This window comes from Caenorhabditis elegans, chromosome II (assembly GCF_000002985.6).
Source record: "Caenorhabditis elegans chromosome II".
Lineage (NCBI taxonomy): Eukaryota > Metazoa > Nematoda > Chromadorea > Rhabditida > Rhabditidae > Caenorhabditis > Caenorhabditis elegans.
In genome coordinates, this window is record NC_003280.10 from 3429499 (window position 1) to 3445398 (window position 15900).

Here is a 15900-nt window from a genome sequence, read left to right on the forward strand (position 1 = left end):
AAAGTTAGGGTTCAATAAATTTAAACTCTTTTGACAGCGGGTTGCAAGGTTAAAAATCAACTGAAAATTTGAAAATAAATATTTATTTAGCGTGAAATTTAAAAAAAAAACATAAAATACATATATAACATCTTCAACCTTTCAAAAACAAAAACGTGAAATTCCACAATTCCAAATTTTTCAAAAAATCATTCCACGTGACTTCATCAGTCATTCCTTGGTTCTTCTCTTCTTGCGAAAATCGGAAGAAAAAGTTCAACGATGATGAGCAGTAGTATCGAAGAGGTTGGTGGTTTTTGGCGGAAAAAATTTGTTTCAGGCAGTTGTAAGCTATTTGATAGCTTGTACGGTGCAAAAGTTACAGAGGTTTAAAGTTGTTGGATGAGAGGAGATAGACGCAGACAACGAGACTGTCTAGCTGACTGCGTCTCCAAATCAAGATGGCCTGATACTTCTAACCGTTATATCTCTCGAACAGTTAGAGAATTGAGAAAACTTTTAAATTGGATAATGTTAGAATTTCTCAGCTCTTCATTTTTGCAGTTGATAATTTTTTGATAGCTTGTACGGTTCAAAAGTTACAGAGATTTAAAGTTGGTGAAAAAAAATTCTTTGAATTGGAGAAATTCTTCAAAATTTTTCCCAAATACCCTATTTTTTTCAGGATTTTTTCACCGAAATCGACGATATTGCCGGCAGCTTTTCTGCCAAGTCAATCTCCTCGGCTCTCGCCAAAATTGCCACTATGGAGATCGAGAGTGTTCCGGCGGAGCATCGTTGTGGGCTCTTGAGACGTCACGCTGAGTATCTCTACATGATGAGCGACTATCAGACGTTGAAGGAGAAGCGTGTGGAGATGTTGGAGAGTGGTAAGGCTTGTAGGGACTGTTTTAGCTTACAAATTTAGTTTGCAGCTTACAACAAGGCTCGTCAAGGACATCTGACGGATCCCGGCAATTTCGAATGCGCAAAGGTCTTGTGCTCCACTTGTGGACGGCTCGCCGAGGAAAGCTCTCTCAAGAAGAAGCTCGACTACGGATTCAAGTTCAAGACCTATTTGGATGAAGCCATTGCAATCTATGATCAGGACTTTGAGCTGACTCACATGAGAGGACGGTTCTGTTATACGGTAAGTAGCCCCCAGGTAGACATGGTGCATCGATGATGTTTCAGGTGGCCTCGCTTTCGTTTGTCGAACGTTGTGCTGCGAAGGTGATTGGGCAGATTCCGGATTGCACCTACCAAATGGCTCTGGACGATCTCCTGAGAGCTGATCAACTCGAGGAGAATATCGCTGAGAATCAGTTTTTCATTGGAAAAACTTACATGGCTATGGGAGATCTTGTCAACGCGAAGAGATGGCTTCAAAGGGTAGGATAACATGCTTGATAGTGGAGAATACCTACGTCGAAAGCGGATCTTGCCTGCTTTACGCCTACCTGCCTACCTTATGCCTACCTAATGCCTGCCTGCCTACATATCTTCCGCATTTTAGCGTAGATTTTGGTGATTGAAGTTTGCACAGTATCTCTTGTTTGTTTTTCGTAGTTTTGAACTCCTAAATGTAGGCAGGTAGGCATAGGTCGCCTCTTAACCAGATTGTGCCTATTTAGTCTACAACATATATCTTTTTCAGACCGCTGCCAACACTACCGAGGTGCCAGTTGAGCAGGAATTCGTCGATGACGCCGCTGCTCTTTTGCTCGAGAAGAAGCTGAAGTCTGTGAAGATTTGATAACTCGATTGATAGCTTTTTTGTGATGAATTCTAGAATATTGGAGGCTTTTAGTAATAAAATTTATTTCAAATATACAGAAAATAGGTTTCTAACGTACATATAATCACCGAAAAATATTAGACCTGTATCGAATTATCGATTTTTTGTTTCGAATTGGGGGAGGCTGGCGGGGCTAAACAAATGACTAGAATCGACTTTTCTAGACGGAAATTTTCGCTAGAAAATAGGTTTTGAACGGAGCAAAATTTTGCGTGACCTGGAAATGAAATCTTTTGGGGGGAATTGGAAAAGTGAGGCAGATGAGAAGAGTTGAATTGAAAATGTGGTGGGGAAAGATGCTAGACGGCTAGCTCCTCTTTCCAGGCATTGTAGTCCAGGTCTGGGATCTCGTCGCATCTGAAAAACATTTTGTATTGAATTTTCCAAGAAATTTGCTTCATTTTGTTAGTTGAAAGTTTTTCAATAGCTTTTATGGTAGAGGAGATACACGCAGTCAAAGTTTTGTGCGAGAGAGAGCGTGGTACTAGGGGAGAGCGCAGACAGTTAGAGGGTCTGCGTCTCTCCACCTCCCCCACTGTCTTTCCCACTGTTGAGCCATGTTCCTTCAAACGCTTGTAACTCCACAACCACCGGAGCTATCAGAAAATTTCCAACTAGCAAAATGCTCAACATTTTAAAGAGAATATGAATTATTGGCTTACTTGACAAGATTATGCGCTGTCGGCTTGAACACAGAGAAAGCCTTGCGCGGCACCATTGGGAAGTGCTCTCCAGCATCGCAAAGCACTCGGGACATTGTGATCTTTTTGATTTGAAGCAGCTGCTCTGGGCTGAACACTTTGGAGTTCTCGTACCACAATCTGAAAGGCAAAATCATTAAGGATCCTATGACAAAGCTCACCGATCTCCATTTCTCGTTCTCTTGAACTGCTCTCCAATGATGCAAGACAGTGTTGGTCCGACCAAGGCGTCCTTCACAGGATCCTCCAGCAAACTTCCAACGTACATATCGATGGCATCTGGAAATTTTTTATGGAAACTGTCGGTACAGGGAATTGATAAGTTGCTTACCAACGTGTTTGTAGACAACTTTAAGATTGTCAATGACAACTTGATTGCTGATCACTTGCTTCAAGCCCTCAAAATCCTTAACCTCTGGGAGACCGCAGAACTTCCGCCAGACGGTGTATGGTGGAACTCCGTGATCTCTTCCTCTCTGAATATTGATTGATCCAAGATCAGAGTTTCCGAAGATTCTCTCAGTGACAGCCGGTGTCAATCGCTGTGGCATCTTGGCCGGAAGCGTCATCAATCCACGAATCAGCGGGTCGATTCCGTTATTCAAAATGTGTGTGGACTTGAACATTCCGTCGTTGAACGGAATTCCGCCGACGTGCTGGAATTTCTCGTTGAGGAATGGGTAGAACTCTTGGATCATTCCGTGTCCAAAACGGAACGCGCACGATGTGAACTCGTTGGCCACAGATGGGTCGATGTTGGGGTCATAGCCTGGGTAGGCGCCGATGCGTTCTTCGAATGCTACTCCAAGCACTTTGGGGAGGTATTCCTGAAAGAATCATGTGATAGAAGATATTATGCTGATCTTTTTTGTAGTTGATCATTTTCTTCTAACTGCATGCGTTCGAGAGTTACAGCTTTCCGATCTTTGGCTGATGAAAGAGAGTGAGAAAGGGAAGAGACACAGACAACGAGACTGCCTAGCTGCCTCCTCTCTCTCTCCCAGTCACATATTGTGGAGGAGCAGGACGCAGATTTTTATACAATCTAGCTGCCTGCGTCTCACCTTCCTCCCTTTTCTCTCACAAGCAGTACACCACAAAAATAGAGACATAGACAACTAGACACTCTGTCTGTCTGTGCCTCCTCTTTCCCTTCTCCACTCATTCTCACCGTAAATGTGATCCTCTGAATCATGGCCCCGACGATCTTCCTGGACTCGTGGAACACTCTTTCCTGGTCCCAGTGTGGATTTACGCGTTGCAACGTGGCAGCGATTCTGGAAATTTGAAAGTTTTAAGAGTTGCCGAACTCCATTTTCTATCGGATTACCTATTGTGTTGTCTGAGATAGAGCACGTGCAGTGAAGCGAGACCGACGAAAATATTGGCACGATCGTCTCCGGCGACCACATTATTGTTTTTGTCTAGAATTTTTAGATTTTCATAAGCCATGTGTATAGGCTTCTGACTAACCAACTGGTGGGAAGACTCGGTTATTGATGAGCTTGGTCTTGAGGAAGGCTCCCTGGCGGAACAGGAATTGGTCGCGGTCGCTGCTTCCGTAGATCTGGAAGCTTTTGGTTTAAAAGTCTTAAAATTGAAGAAAAATTAAAGAAAATCCTACCATAGATCCATCGATAAAAGCGGTGTTCTCATTGAACTGTTCTCTGAAGTTAGACACCCCGGTACCGCAAACTGGAGTAGATCGGGCAACTGGCAGGCACATGAAGCGTCCAAAGCTGAAAACTTCCAAGATTATAAGTCAAGAGGTTCAAGCTTAAAATAAGTAATCCTTACGTTGGATCAGATCTGGAGAGGAACACTGAAGTACACCGTCCCTTATTGGATGTGCACGCGGCGCACTCCTGATTGTTAAGCATGGTGGTCTTGGACAAGTCGTGAGCGATGAACTGTCCCCATTGCATCAATAAAGCGTTCGAGTGGTGTTGGATCTGAAAAGTTTATTGGAGTTTAAGAATTTGGCTCCGGCTCCGAAGAGCCTGGCTCACCTGTGTGGAAGATGAAAGAAGAAGCCGCGAGGCGTCACGAGCTGATGGTCTGCTACGAAGGAAGGATGCTGGAAACATGTCAAATTTTTCAGATGAAGCTCTACATGAGAACTCTTACAAGTTGGAGCATTCAATCCATTGTCGTACATTGGGTTCTTCAGTCTCATCAATGCGGTGAAAGCTGAGCCAATCATTGGTTTCTTCAGGTTGTTACAGGTTCCATCGAAAGATCGGTACCGCAAGTGGTAGCAGAGATTGCGGTTGCAGTTCGGGGTCTCTTGAGTTGGAGCACAGTTGAAGTTGGCGTTGGAGTCACGGACGTCGCGGATGGAGAGGGTCTGAAAATAGAGGTGCTGCTCGTTGAGCTCATTGAGTCTTACCTTTCTGATGGAAGTATCCTCATTCGTCGTGATAAAAGTACAATCGTCCTCCTTAAAAGTTCCACCTGGTCCAGTACCTCCAAGCGTCACACTTCTTCCCTTGCAAGCTTTACACGCTTTCGGACAGTTCGAGAGCATCCAAACCGCATTCGTTTCACATTCACGGATGGTTGCCCAGAAGCCGCAGAGCCTGTGCCGGTCGATACAGGTGGTGATCCCGTTGCAGAAATCGCAGGACACGGGGCAATGATCTTCCATCCAATTCTTGTTGGATGTGCATTCGCCGATCGAGGACCAGAATTTACAGAGGTCGTGGCGATCTTTGCAGGATTTGCTGGAAGTAACATTGATTCAGGGATAGGTTTAGGCTTAGGCTTAGGCTTAGGACTCGGCTTGGATTTTGGCTTAGGCTTATTCTTAATCTTCTGCTTAGGCTTTGGCTGAAGCCTGAATTTCGAATACTAAAAACACTTACTCAACATTTTCATCGTCTGCTGCAGTGCTCTTGGCTTCTTCTACTACCTCTCCTTCAACTGATGGCGGGGAATCCCCTGAGGCATCAACTTCGTTCTCTTCGTCGGCATTTGCTACTGAAATATAAGTTTTAAATTTGAGAATTTTATGCATAAATTGAAGAAACAAATAAATTTTTTGGCAGTGTGCCAATTCATCAAGCATCCCCTTCCCAATTCCGCAGATTCTTATCAGCAGAAAAGTACACGAAAAGGCGATGAAAAACCGTCAATCAAACGTTTCAAGGTCTTGTATTTTCGAACATTTTCGGGGTATTCCGGTTGGAAAGGGGAAGGAAGTGATGATACCATGGCATGAGCGGTCTGGCAATTTTACGCAATTTTATTGTCAAACTGTACCCTGTGAATATTTATGTTTAAAATGTAATTGGGAGTTTTTCTTGCTGCGCCCGACATCTCACGGGTACTCTAAGGTCTGTGGTGGAACCCGGCAAGTGTCGGGCGCTCGATCAACTTAAAAATTAGCTACACCAATTCCCAATCCTACATAAATGTTTCCATTTATTCGAAACACTTTAGACCACTCGACACCGATCACTTTTTTCGCTTGTCTCGTCTTCTCCCAAAAAATTTCCTTTTTCCGATGAATTTCAATTGGAAATCTTGTAGACATAGTGTGAAGATGGTGATGGTGGGGTAGAGAAAGATGGAGAAATCAAATCAAATCGAAAAGGCTAAAGCTAACCGCAAAATTCGATAAAATCCAACGGATAGCTGACAGGTAGCAGCTACTCAGACAAACGCTTAGTAGCTTAATTAGATTTCAACCATATTAAACGAGATTTCAACCATATTAAACGAGATTTCAACCATATTTGTTTAGAAAATCCATATTGGATTATACTTGCTCCATATTTTATTATAAAATCCATATTGGATTAGATTTGTCCATGATAGATTAGATTTGTTCCGTATTAGATTAGACATCCATATTTAATTAGATTTGTTACATATTGGATTAGATTTCAACCATATTTGATTGGAAAATCCATATTGGATTAGAATAGGAAGCGTATTAATTATGTCCCCATTATATTTGGTTTAATTCTAATTAAGCTACTAAGCGTTTGTCTGAGTAGCTGAGATATGGGGAAGGATTGGGGGCCTGGGGTAGGCTTTAAAAAATTAAATTTTCAAGGCCTAAGGGCCTATAGAATTGTCTAAGCTACAGTAACTAAAAAAACCAAATGAGGCATTAAAAAAAAAAAAAAAAAAAAAAAATTTTTCGCCATAATTTTTTTGAAAATAGACCAAAAAAAAATTTTTTTTCTACAATTTTTATAATTTAATTTTTTTTTCAATAGTTTTTATTTGAAGATCCTAGAGGTAGCAAAACTAGAAATTTGCTAAAAAGTCGGAAAATTTGGCATAAATTTTTTCTGAAAAATTTGGCAAATCTAAACAAAATTTTGGATTTTTTTTACTTTGATATTTGGCAATTTTAGGCTGTTTTTAGTGTCATTAGCTTTCACTAAATTTAATCCAAATTTAAAAAAAACTTACACTGAAAGGTCCCAATTGCTAATAGAAATAGCACCAGTAGATGTGAATTTTTCCGCATTTTTTTTCCAAAAATTCGATTTTCTTCCCGTTTTTCCAATTTTCCAAACGACCCTGAAAAGATACAAATGTAACAAAAATATAATATAATACGTTAAAAAAGTAAAGAAATCTTGGAAAAAAGCACTGAAAAAATTTCGATCTGAAATTTGTTCCATTAATTTAATTACTCATTACAACTTTTTTCCAGAAAATTTTGATAATTTTATTTTTGATAATTTTTTTTATTTTTTGGAAAAAAAATTTTAATATGAAATTTTTCAGATTTTTTTTTCAATATTTTTTTTTTTGCAAAAACCTTCCAAATTTCATTTTTTTTTTTTGCTTTTAAACTATCTAAAAATCATTGAAATAAAGTTTTCGAGTAGTTCTACAGACATCAAAACCTACGAAAAAATGCTTCAAGAAACAAAAATGTTGCTCTAAACCGGAGCTGTACAAAAAAAAGACAGTCACATAAAATTGAGAAATTCCTCAAAGAGATGAAAGTAAGTAACTAAATACAAAACTAGAACATCACAAAAATTGAATTAGTAAAAGGAATGTAGTATAGATGAAAGTGTAAATGAATGCTAAATGACTATTCGAAAAAAAGGGCGGCACGATAAGGTGATGATCATAATGGTGATATAGTCATTAGAGAAATAGGAAGAAGCTGAAAAGCTGAGAGAGAGAGAGGGATGCTTCTTGTTTCCCCTCTCTCTCCCACGCCTCTCTCTCTCAGGAGGTGTGGCCTGTATCATCGGAGAAGGACACAAAGCTTGTTCTTCTCCTTCTTCTTTTTCATTCCGCAATTCAAGACATGAAGCTTGTATATCTCGGATGGGATGAGTGCGGAGAGACGCAGAGATGGATAGAACGGACAGGTAGGGAGATGCATTGATCCAGGTGATGATGGTGATATGCATGAGAGAACGTTTAGGACACAAGTGGCCGCGCGAGAATTGTATGTGGAGGCAGATGAGGGAAATCGGGAACGAACATGGAAGACGGGGGAGGGGAGGGGGCTGGGATCTGGAAGAGACAGTGAGTAGCCGGACCGTCGAGAGTAGGGAGTTTTTCTGAAAATAGATCGGTCTGGGCCTCCCCTGGACCTCATCCTGCCCCGGACCATGGGCCTCGTGCTTTCCTGGGCCTTGTCCTGAGCCTTGTGTTGTCCTGGGCCTAGTTATATCCTGGACCTCGTCCTGTTCTAGGTTCTAGGCCGTGCCGAAGCCTTGTCCTGTCCTGGTCCTTGCCCTGCCCTGGACCATGGTCCTCTTCTGCCCTGGGACTTGTCCTGTCCTGGACTCCTGGTCTTGTCTTGTGACCTGGGCCTTGTCCTTCCCTGGACCATGCTCTTCTCCTGTACTAGGTCGTGGCCTTGTTCTGTCCGGCGCCTAGTCTTATCCTTGGCCTTGCCCTAGTCCTTGGACCTCATACTGTCCTTGGGTCTGGTCTTGTCCTGTCACGTGCCCTTGTCCTGGTCCCTTGGCCTCATCCTTTCCTGGGCCTCGTCCTAACCTGGGCCTGTGAATTGTCAATTTTTAAAGCTCAAGCCGGACCCTTACTCCAGAGCCCAAATAAGTTTTCAGAAAACCAACGGCTTGGCCTTGTCCTTTCCTGGACCCCATCCTGCCCTAGGCCCTGGCCTTGTTCTGTCCTGGGTCTTGTTCTGTCCTGGACCTCATCCTGTTCTAGGTCCTAGTCTCGTCCTGTCCTGAGCCTTGTCTTGTAGTGGACCGGGTCCTTGTTCTAGCCGGGGCCTTGTCTTGTCCTTGGGCCCATGGCCTTGTCCTATGCCCTGGGCCTCCTCCTGTCCTGGGCCTATAGATTATCCTATTGGCCTGGCATCCGTCCATAGGTCACCCAGACTTCACAGTTCCTGTGCTGATGTCAAATAACTTTTCCAGAAACCCAGAACTTCTCGTGGTCAATCACATGGGGCTACTCATCAGATGCCATTTTCTTTTCCGCCCATATAATCCATTTCTCTTTCATCACCCCCCGTTTTCTCCTGGGGTGTTTCACTTTCGCCCCCGAACCCCCCTCACTCTTTTGATGGACTCCATTTGATGTCAATTTGATCCGATAATATAATAATCATCATCATAAAAAAGCAACTAACGATGATAATCATATTACGACGGCGTCGGCGGCGCGAGGAAGGACAGGGTGGCGACTTTTGGATAAGGGCGGAGGAGGGGGATAATGATGAACGGATGAGGCTACGGAACAAAGGCCGTGACGAAAAGGATCAAATGGGGAATTGGAACAAACTTGATGGTGACATGAAGAGGCCAATTCGCGGGGTTTCAGGAGCGGCCGACACTTTAAGGGACATGAACCCCTCCAACGTCGGCTGCCTCCGAGCGCCCGACACCTGGTGGATGCGACATGGTTTATGTCGACCGCTCCTTAAAAACAAGAATCTTACTATGACTCAAAAAATTCCTACCATTCTTCTAGCCTATGATCTCTCTCGGCAAAAAAAATCAGTTCCCCTAACCAAAAACCATTGTGTAACCCACTAATTAACCGTCGCAAATATTCAGCCGAGATCGGCGTGTGTGTAATATCAAGATTTACATAAAATTCACGTATTTCTCCCCCAAAAGTGATATGATATTATCTAATCGGCATTGACGTTTTATTTTTAATTTATGCATCGAGCGAGAAGCGATGAAAAAGCCGGGAAACCTGAATTTTACGTAAGCACCGGTCGCCTTTTAATTATAAAACAAAATGTCGAGAATTGGGGAATGCAGCAAAAGGTTTCGGTGCCTCATGCTGGAATCGAACCAGCGACCTTCTGTTTACTAGACAGACGCTCTGCCACTGAGCCAATGAGGCGATGTTGAGACCTCCCAGCGGTATATCTAAAAACTATTCGGAAAACCCAATGATTTCTAAATCAATTTGGTAGTTTCAATTTGTTACAAACTGCAAAAACATCAGCCCAATGCGGGGCTCGAACCCGCGACAACCAGATTAAGAGTCTGGTGCTCTACCGACTGAGCTAACCGGGCCCGGCAAGTGGTTGACCGGTTGGCATTGAAGAAGGCAGGGGCGCCCGGGGGGGGGGGGGGTCGTCTCATCACTGTTACACTTTCTCCTGCAAACAAAAAAAAGAGTGCGTTCTTCGGCTATCAAAGGGAGGTAAGCCGAAAACTACGTGATAACTGATAAGGAAAGTGATACGAAGACAGAAACAAACATTGCTGGTGTGACTGCGTAAATGATTGATACGCTTTTAGGGGGGTCGCGCGCGCGAAAAAAGTACAGTAAGTTCCACCAAGTGGAACGGGGGTCTTTTCTTTTTCTTGCTGTTATGCTATTGTATTACAAGTTGTAGATTTGTTGTAGATATATGACATGTAGATCTGAAATCTGATAAAAACGAGTATAGTTAAATGAAGCCTAGAGATGTTGCGTAACACTTTATATAGATACAGCAACAAAAAAAACTTGCGGAACAAGGTGGATTTTGTGATAAGAGATGAGAGACGTAGAGATGAAGAGGAAGGATGAGGACATTCCAAGTTTGATCATATAATGAATTTCAACCGTTTAAATTGGCAGGGGTGCGCGGGCCCGCAGGGTGTCGGCTGCTTATCACAATTTGACGCATGACAAAGGAAATCTTTGAGAATGGGGTTTTGAAGACGATGTTAATTTTTTCAGTTTTTATGTGCCTGTACTAAAGTCATTACTAAAAAAATGCCATTTTCAAACTACAAACTACAATATCTCTGGAAATAATTGATCGATTTATTTGAAAATTTACCAAATGAATATACAAATCCTCTTCTTTCAGAAAACATATTTAAAATCTCTGTGCCGCATCTAGTTCCAAAGTTATAACAGTTTTAGCACACCTCCGCATTTTTGAAATTCCTCGGCGGGGCGACAAAGCTGTCAAGTCAAGCGGAAACGTTCTTGTTTGTAGCATTAATATAACTGATTATGCAATCAATTACTATTTTCTGATAACAATGAAGCATAGTCTTCGTGATAGCTTATCATAGAAGACGCCTAGTTGTCTGGGGAGGCTTCTTGGTTTTTGGTTACTGACCGAAATTGTTTTAAATTAATTTTAAAAGTCAAAAAATACCTGCCAGAAATTTTTTTTTTAATCTGAAAAAATTAAAAACTTGCTGAAAATGTTTGAAAGTATCCAAAAAAAAAGTCAAAAAACAAATTTGAAAATTTCTGAAAAACTTGAAAAATCACAAAAATTCCTCCCTACGTGCCTACGTGCCTACGTGCCTACGTGCCTACGTTCAGATTTTTCGACGAACCCTCCACCAGGTGTCGAATTGTCCCAATAATTCGATTAGGCCTCCTCTATATAATTTGGCATTTCTAATTTTTCTCAGTTTTCCTATCATGCTCCTTCTACACCTCCTCCTGGCAGTTTTCTTGAAAATTTCATTGGCGATTATTCCGACTCCACGGCTTGTGGTGCAAAATCAAGTCGCTGCTTTTCAAGCTGCAGTGGCGAAGCACGACACCCAGGTGCTTCTGAAGCTTTTCGAGACAACGGGAGGTAAGCCAGAATACTGTACATTACTGTGATACAGGTTACTGTACGTATTCTAGAAGACAATGAGTACATTGGAAAACTGATCGAAGCTGCCAAAATGGTCAACATCAACGTCTACAACGTCGAACACACCGCTGCTAATGACATCAATGCAGACTTGATTTTTTGGGTGGACAGCTCCAGGGGCGATAATTCCGCTCAATGGGCCCTTCCTGCAGTGAGCAGGCAGTTTTCAGGTTGAGAACGAATTCCGTTATTTCAGAACTCGGCGAGCCCGACGGGGTGGAGAATCACAGGAATCCAACAGGTCAAGTCTCCAAGAGTCACCTCCGATCGGTGCCATATTGGGATTTTCAAATGTTTCGTGGAGTTTGTCGCTGGGCTCTGATTTTTTTAAATTATTTTTGGGACACACGTGTTGTCAGGCTGACCCATAACTTTTTGATCTACAATACGGGAATTTTTCGTCCAAAAAATGTGACGTCAGCAGACAGTCTCTCCTCCCGCATTTTTCGAAAATCTACGTAGATCAATCAAATATGGGACGCTCTGACACCACGTGTTAATAGCAGTTAAAATGAATAAAAGATTGTGACACAAAGGAGTAGACAAAGTTTTTTTTCGCTATTGTTATGTAAATTTTTGTAGCTACAATAGAAAAATCTTTCCGGAAAAGCCAACAAGTAGGAATTTATACCATTTTCTTCTTGTATTTTTGTTCAAAAAAAATGAATTGGTTGACACTTTTCATACTATTTGGTGCCATTTCCAAAATCGAGGCCTTCATAAATAAAAACCCTCTGGAAAATTCCGATATTGCTGAAATACTCCCTGGGGATCCTGGGGAGAATCCAGAAGAGTCTGAAGAATCTGACCGCGCAGGAGTTTCAAGAGAGCTAGAAGAGGTTCGAGTTCTAGAAGAACCAGAAGTTCCAGATGTTCCTGAAGCCCTAGAAGAGCATGAAGTTTCCCAGGAGCTAGAAGAAACTGATCAACCAGAAGATCCCTGTCAATCCTGTCCTATGATTAGCTTGGAGGATCCAGAAGATCCAAGGATCAGCTTTTACATGTAAGTTCCTAATTATGAACCTCAAGTCGTGCTTATTTTTTCAGTGAAAGTGATCTGAATGATGGTTGTTCTAAGCGACAAGCCACTTGCGAGGCCAACCCCGGAACCATGTGCTCAAATTTTCAAATTCACGTGAGTTAACCAACTGTAAGAGTTCTGAAGCCTGTACTTTCAGGCAGAAACCTCAGCTGGAGCAACAGTCCCAGTGGGAAGCTGGAATGCTAACGGAGCTGAAAGTTCTTTGTCGTGCCAAGATGATGGTACATGGCTAGATCAAGAAAATCCAGCTCTAGCGGACACAGTGTAAGTTAGGCTTGTGAGCCTGGAGCCCAATTAACTTCAATTTTCAGTGTGAACGTGGTCAAGCTGGTCTGCTCGTACGATTGCGAATGAGGACTAAAATACACTTTGCATTTTGAAATTTAATAAACCGAGAGTCAGTTTATTTCAGAAACGACATCTATAAAACATTTGAACAGGCCAATATAACACCATTGCCACGTAGAATTTTGAGACTTTTTCCGTTGAATCCCGTCGATTTTCCAGCTAGTCGGACTGAGAAAACTCTGGAATCATGAACATTTTAGGGCTAGATATTGCAGATTACCAACTCACCTTATTCAAATACCACTTTCCATTTCTAGATTTCGATCCAGAGATTTGCAATTCCGCCTCAATTCGGTTGTAGGACACGTATCGAGCACTTGTTACCGTAATTTTGATTGTCTTGCTAGATTCGATAAGTTTGTCAGCGTACGGATCATCACCTGGAATTTTATCTTAAGCTTCAGCTTAGGCTTAGGATTAGACTCAGGCTTAAGTTTAGGCTTAAGATTATGCATAGGATTAGGCTTAGGCTTATTCTTATGCTAAGGCTTGTTTTCATCAATTTATTCATCAAACCGGCAGAAAAACCATGAAAAATTGCCCGAAAGATTCACAATAAAGCATTTCTTCACCTTCTTTACCAATTCTAGTGAGACTTTTCTACTTCTAACGAACCTTTTGTGACATCAAATATTTTGAGAAGGGTTTTCTTATCACCGGAGCTCACTGCTGTTTCAAGAGAGGTGATCTGCTTCTCTACGATCAAAACGGGACTTGGGTGCGGAATAATGAAGCTCGGAACATGAAAATTGGCGGAGCATCTGATTCCGAGAACGAGAAGTACGATGAAACAAAGCATTGTGATTTTTAGGAAATGAATTTATTCACGTTTTTGAGTTGAAAAAAATTTTTTATTTTACCAGAGAATAATAAGAAAAGCTTGATTTAAAAATAAAAAAGAACGCCAGAGATAACGTATTATTAAGCACGCAAGTACCGTAATCCAGTAAAAGTTTTTTTTGTAATTTTTATGTTTTTTTGTATTTTTCCGGATTTTTGGAATTCCTAAACACATTTTCAATTGAAATCGGAGAAAAAATATTCGACGGAAACAGTAAAACTTTATTTCACACTATTAAACAACATGTTATTGGGGCATTTTTCGGGTAAAAATCACAATTAAAAAATAAATCGATGAGATGATCATCCAGAACGGAAGTACATTGTAATTGTAGAAGATTTTTGAATATTGTAGTCGCCGATTGAACAATGATCCTCCAATCTTTTTCCTGAAAATTTTTTTTTTAAAATCAATTTTTAACTAAAAATCTATTTTAACCAACCACTGAAACTAAGCCAATATGAATGTTGGGGAATGTCATGACGATGTTCAATATCATTTTTTATATCGAAAACTGTATCTTCTCGGTGAATTTTGAAAGCGTAGCTCACTCCCAGAACCTTCACAAAAATTTGAAATTCTGGTTTCGGAGCAGCACGATTTTCGCAGTTTTTCCGACTATCCATATCACTTCTCAACGAATGCAAATCGTATTTCATATTTCTCAAATCTCTTTCCATTTTCACAATTTTCGCCGAATGGGATTGTCTCATCATTTCGAAATGTCGCTCAAAATCCAATTTTTGCGCCGCCTGGGCAGTTGTAAGTGTCTCCAATTTGTCTCGCATCGATTTCATCTCTGTGTTATGCTTCAATTTGATAATTTTCTGCTCATTTCTCAGCTTCTCATTGAGAATATTTTGTTCTTCTTGATTTTTCAGAAGTTGTCCACAAAGTGTTTGAGTTTCCAGGAGCAGCTGATTTTCCACGAAGCTGGACGGCTCGGATGGAAGTTTCTGGAAAATATAAATTAATTTTAAAAGTAATAATCAATAATAACTAACCTGGATGAGGGAATATTGAATTTTGGAAGTTTCCTGTCGAAGTTTCTCGAATTCCGACATCAAATCCTTCGAGTTACTCATTTTTCGTGGGCAAGTCTAAAAATAAGATTCATTTAGTTTTTAAAACTTGAAAATTAAAATTTAAATACTGAAAAACCCAGAGAAATGGAAAGAAAACAACGCGTTGTTTTTCTTTTTCAACGAATTATCATGAAAAACAATGCTCGTTATTAGTAATGCAAAGTCCGCAAACACCTTGCGTACTTCATCATCTACAGTAGTTAACTGTAAAAATCACCCGAAAAATGTTTTCAAAGTTTTCTGAAAAATATTCGAACTGTCTTATAACTGATTCTCCATACGATGCTCATATTCAAAATAGAAAAATCCATATCCAGTTTATATTCAAAAAAAAAATTTATTACAAAAATAAGATTAACAAATTATATCAAATTGGCAGGTAACAAATTAATAATCATAGTAACGTTCAAGAGCAGGGTAGATAATTTTTTTTTTTTTTTTAGATAAATTTCTCGAGACTGATCAATATTGTAAGATCCAATCGAGCGATTGTCCTGAAGCTTCTGACCACCTGAAAAGTTTTAAAAATTGTGATGAAAATTGGTTTTAACAAACCATAATACAGATTAAAACTTTCAACCAAATCGTTGTTGAGCAGATTCGCCACCTTCACTCTTACATAACGAATCAAATAAGAATTTCGTACTTCGACAGCGTGGTACTTGTAATCATCGAACACGAAAATTTCAAAAAGTGAATTGTCCGCAACTCGGTTTCCGCCATTCTTCAGATTTTCCAGCTCCTCCTTGATCTTTGCGTTCTCAATTTTTTGATTTTCTTCAACTTTTTGAAGTCTCTTCTTTAGCGACTTCTGTTCTTCGAGTAGTTCTGCGCAAAGCGATTTGACATCCAAGAGCAATTGATTTTCGACGAGTGTGGAGCCGTTCGGAAATTTCTGGAAAAAAATATTTTTATTTAATGTTTTAATATACTTTTTTTCCCAACCGATTCAAGTCGAAGTTTCTGCAATTTCGACATCACATTATTCGAGTTGTCCATTTTTCGCGAACAATTCTGAAAATATTATATTTCA

At 40.8% G+C, this 15900-nt stretch overlaps 7 protein-coding genes and 4 non-coding genes across 11 annotated transcripts; 5 read left to right on the forward strand and 6 right to left on the reverse strand.

Annotated features, from left to right (window-relative positions):
* Positions 1-201: 201 nt before the first annotated feature.
* Positions 202-1810, forward strand: C16C8.18 (Tetratricopeptide repeat protein). The gene is made up of 5 exons (NM_001377757.2): positions 202-285; positions 665-869; positions 915-1129; positions 1174-1371; positions 1637-1810. The coding sequence occupies exons 1-5, from the start codon at positions 262-264 to the stop codon at positions 1733-1735; spliced, it is 741 nt and encodes a 246-aa protein (NP_001364705.1). The 5' UTR covers positions 202-261; the 3' UTR covers positions 1736-1810.
* skpo-2 (peroxidase) lies at positions 1790-7014 on the reverse strand. Its single transcript, NM_062139.9, has 14 exons — positions 6904-7014; positions 5343-5457; positions 4868-5201; positions 4606-4825; positions 4488-4555; positions 4276-4430; positions 4103-4217; positions 3952-4045; positions 3809-3902; positions 3650-3755; positions 2810-3305; positions 2640-2757; positions 2440-2598; positions 1790-2134 (listed from the first exon to the last, which is right to left on the reverse strand). Exons 1-14 carry the CDS (start codon positions 6959-6961, stop codon positions 2077-2079), a joined length of 2190 nt encoding a protein of 729 aa, NP_494540.1. The 5' UTR covers positions 6962-7014; the 3' UTR covers positions 1790-2076.
* Positions 5230-5281, forward strand: C16C8.23. The gene has a single exon (NR_050962.1). It is a non-coding gene; the product is annotated as an Unclassified non-coding RNA C16C8.23 (non-coding RNA).
* A 2693-nt stretch (positions 7015-9707) lies between the features above and the next one.
* Positions 9708-9794, forward strand: C16C8.24. Its single transcript, NR_050963.1, has one exon. It is a non-coding gene; the product is annotated as an Unclassified non-coding RNA C16C8.24 (non-coding RNA).
* C16C8.t2 lies at positions 9721-9792 on the reverse strand. Its single transcript has one exon. It is a non-coding gene; the product is annotated as a tRNA-Thr (tRNA).
* A 101-nt stretch (positions 9795-9895) lies between the features above and the next one.
* Positions 9896-9968, reverse strand: C16C8.t1. The gene has a single exon. It is a non-coding gene; the product is annotated as a tRNA-Lys (tRNA).
* A 1360-nt stretch (positions 9969-11328) lies between these two features.
* C16C8.17 (DUF281 domain-containing protein) lies at positions 11329-12086 on the forward strand (the record flags this gene model as incomplete). Its single annotated transcript, NM_001377758.1, has 3 exons — positions 11329-11488; positions 11542-11702; positions 11748-12086. 3 exons carry the CDS (start codon positions 11329-11331, stop codon positions 11871-11873), a joined length of 447 nt encoding a protein of 148 aa, NP_001364704.1. The 3' UTR covers positions 11874-12086.
* Positions 12087-12178: 92 nt separating this feature from the next.
* On the forward strand, positions 12179-12999 carry C16C8.27 (DUF281 domain-containing protein). The gene is made up of 4 exons (NM_001377759.2): positions 12179-12554; positions 12599-12686; positions 12730-12857; positions 12905-12999. Exons 1-4 carry the CDS (start codon positions 12214-12216, stop codon positions 12945-12947), a joined length of 600 nt encoding a protein of 199 aa, NP_001364526.1. The 5' UTR covers positions 12179-12213; the 3' UTR covers positions 12948-12999.
* C16C8.22 (PLAT domain-containing protein) lies at positions 12957-13756 on the reverse strand. Its single transcript, NM_001267146.2, has 3 exons — positions 13557-13756; positions 13170-13321; positions 12957-13120 (listed from the first exon to the last, which is right to left on the reverse strand). Exons 1-3 carry the CDS (start codon positions 13738-13740, stop codon positions 12992-12994), a joined length of 465 nt encoding a protein of 154 aa, NP_001254075.1. The 5' UTR covers positions 13741-13756; the 3' UTR covers positions 12957-12991.
* A 233-nt stretch (positions 13757-13989) lies between these two features.
* Positions 13990-14882, reverse strand: C16C8.4 (Ubiquitin-like domain-containing protein). The gene is made up of 3 exons (NM_062141.2): positions 14787-14882; positions 14225-14738; positions 13990-14170 (listed from the first exon to the last, which is right to left on the reverse strand). The coding sequence occupies exons 1-3, from the start codon at positions 14865-14867 to the stop codon at positions 14085-14087; spliced, it is 681 nt and encodes a 226-aa protein (NP_494542.1). The 5' UTR covers positions 14868-14882; the 3' UTR covers positions 13990-14084.
* Positions 14883-15170: 288 nt separating this feature from the next.
* Positions 15171-15887, reverse strand: C16C8.5 (Ubiquitin-like domain-containing protein). The gene is made up of 3 exons (NM_062142.3): positions 15813-15887; positions 15423-15762; positions 15171-15378 (listed from the first exon to the last, which is right to left on the reverse strand). Exons 1-3 carry the CDS (start codon positions 15864-15866, stop codon positions 15230-15232), a joined length of 543 nt encoding a protein of 180 aa, NP_494543.1. The 5' UTR covers positions 15867-15887; the 3' UTR covers positions 15171-15229.
* Between the last annotated feature and the right edge of the window lie 13 nt (positions 15888-15900).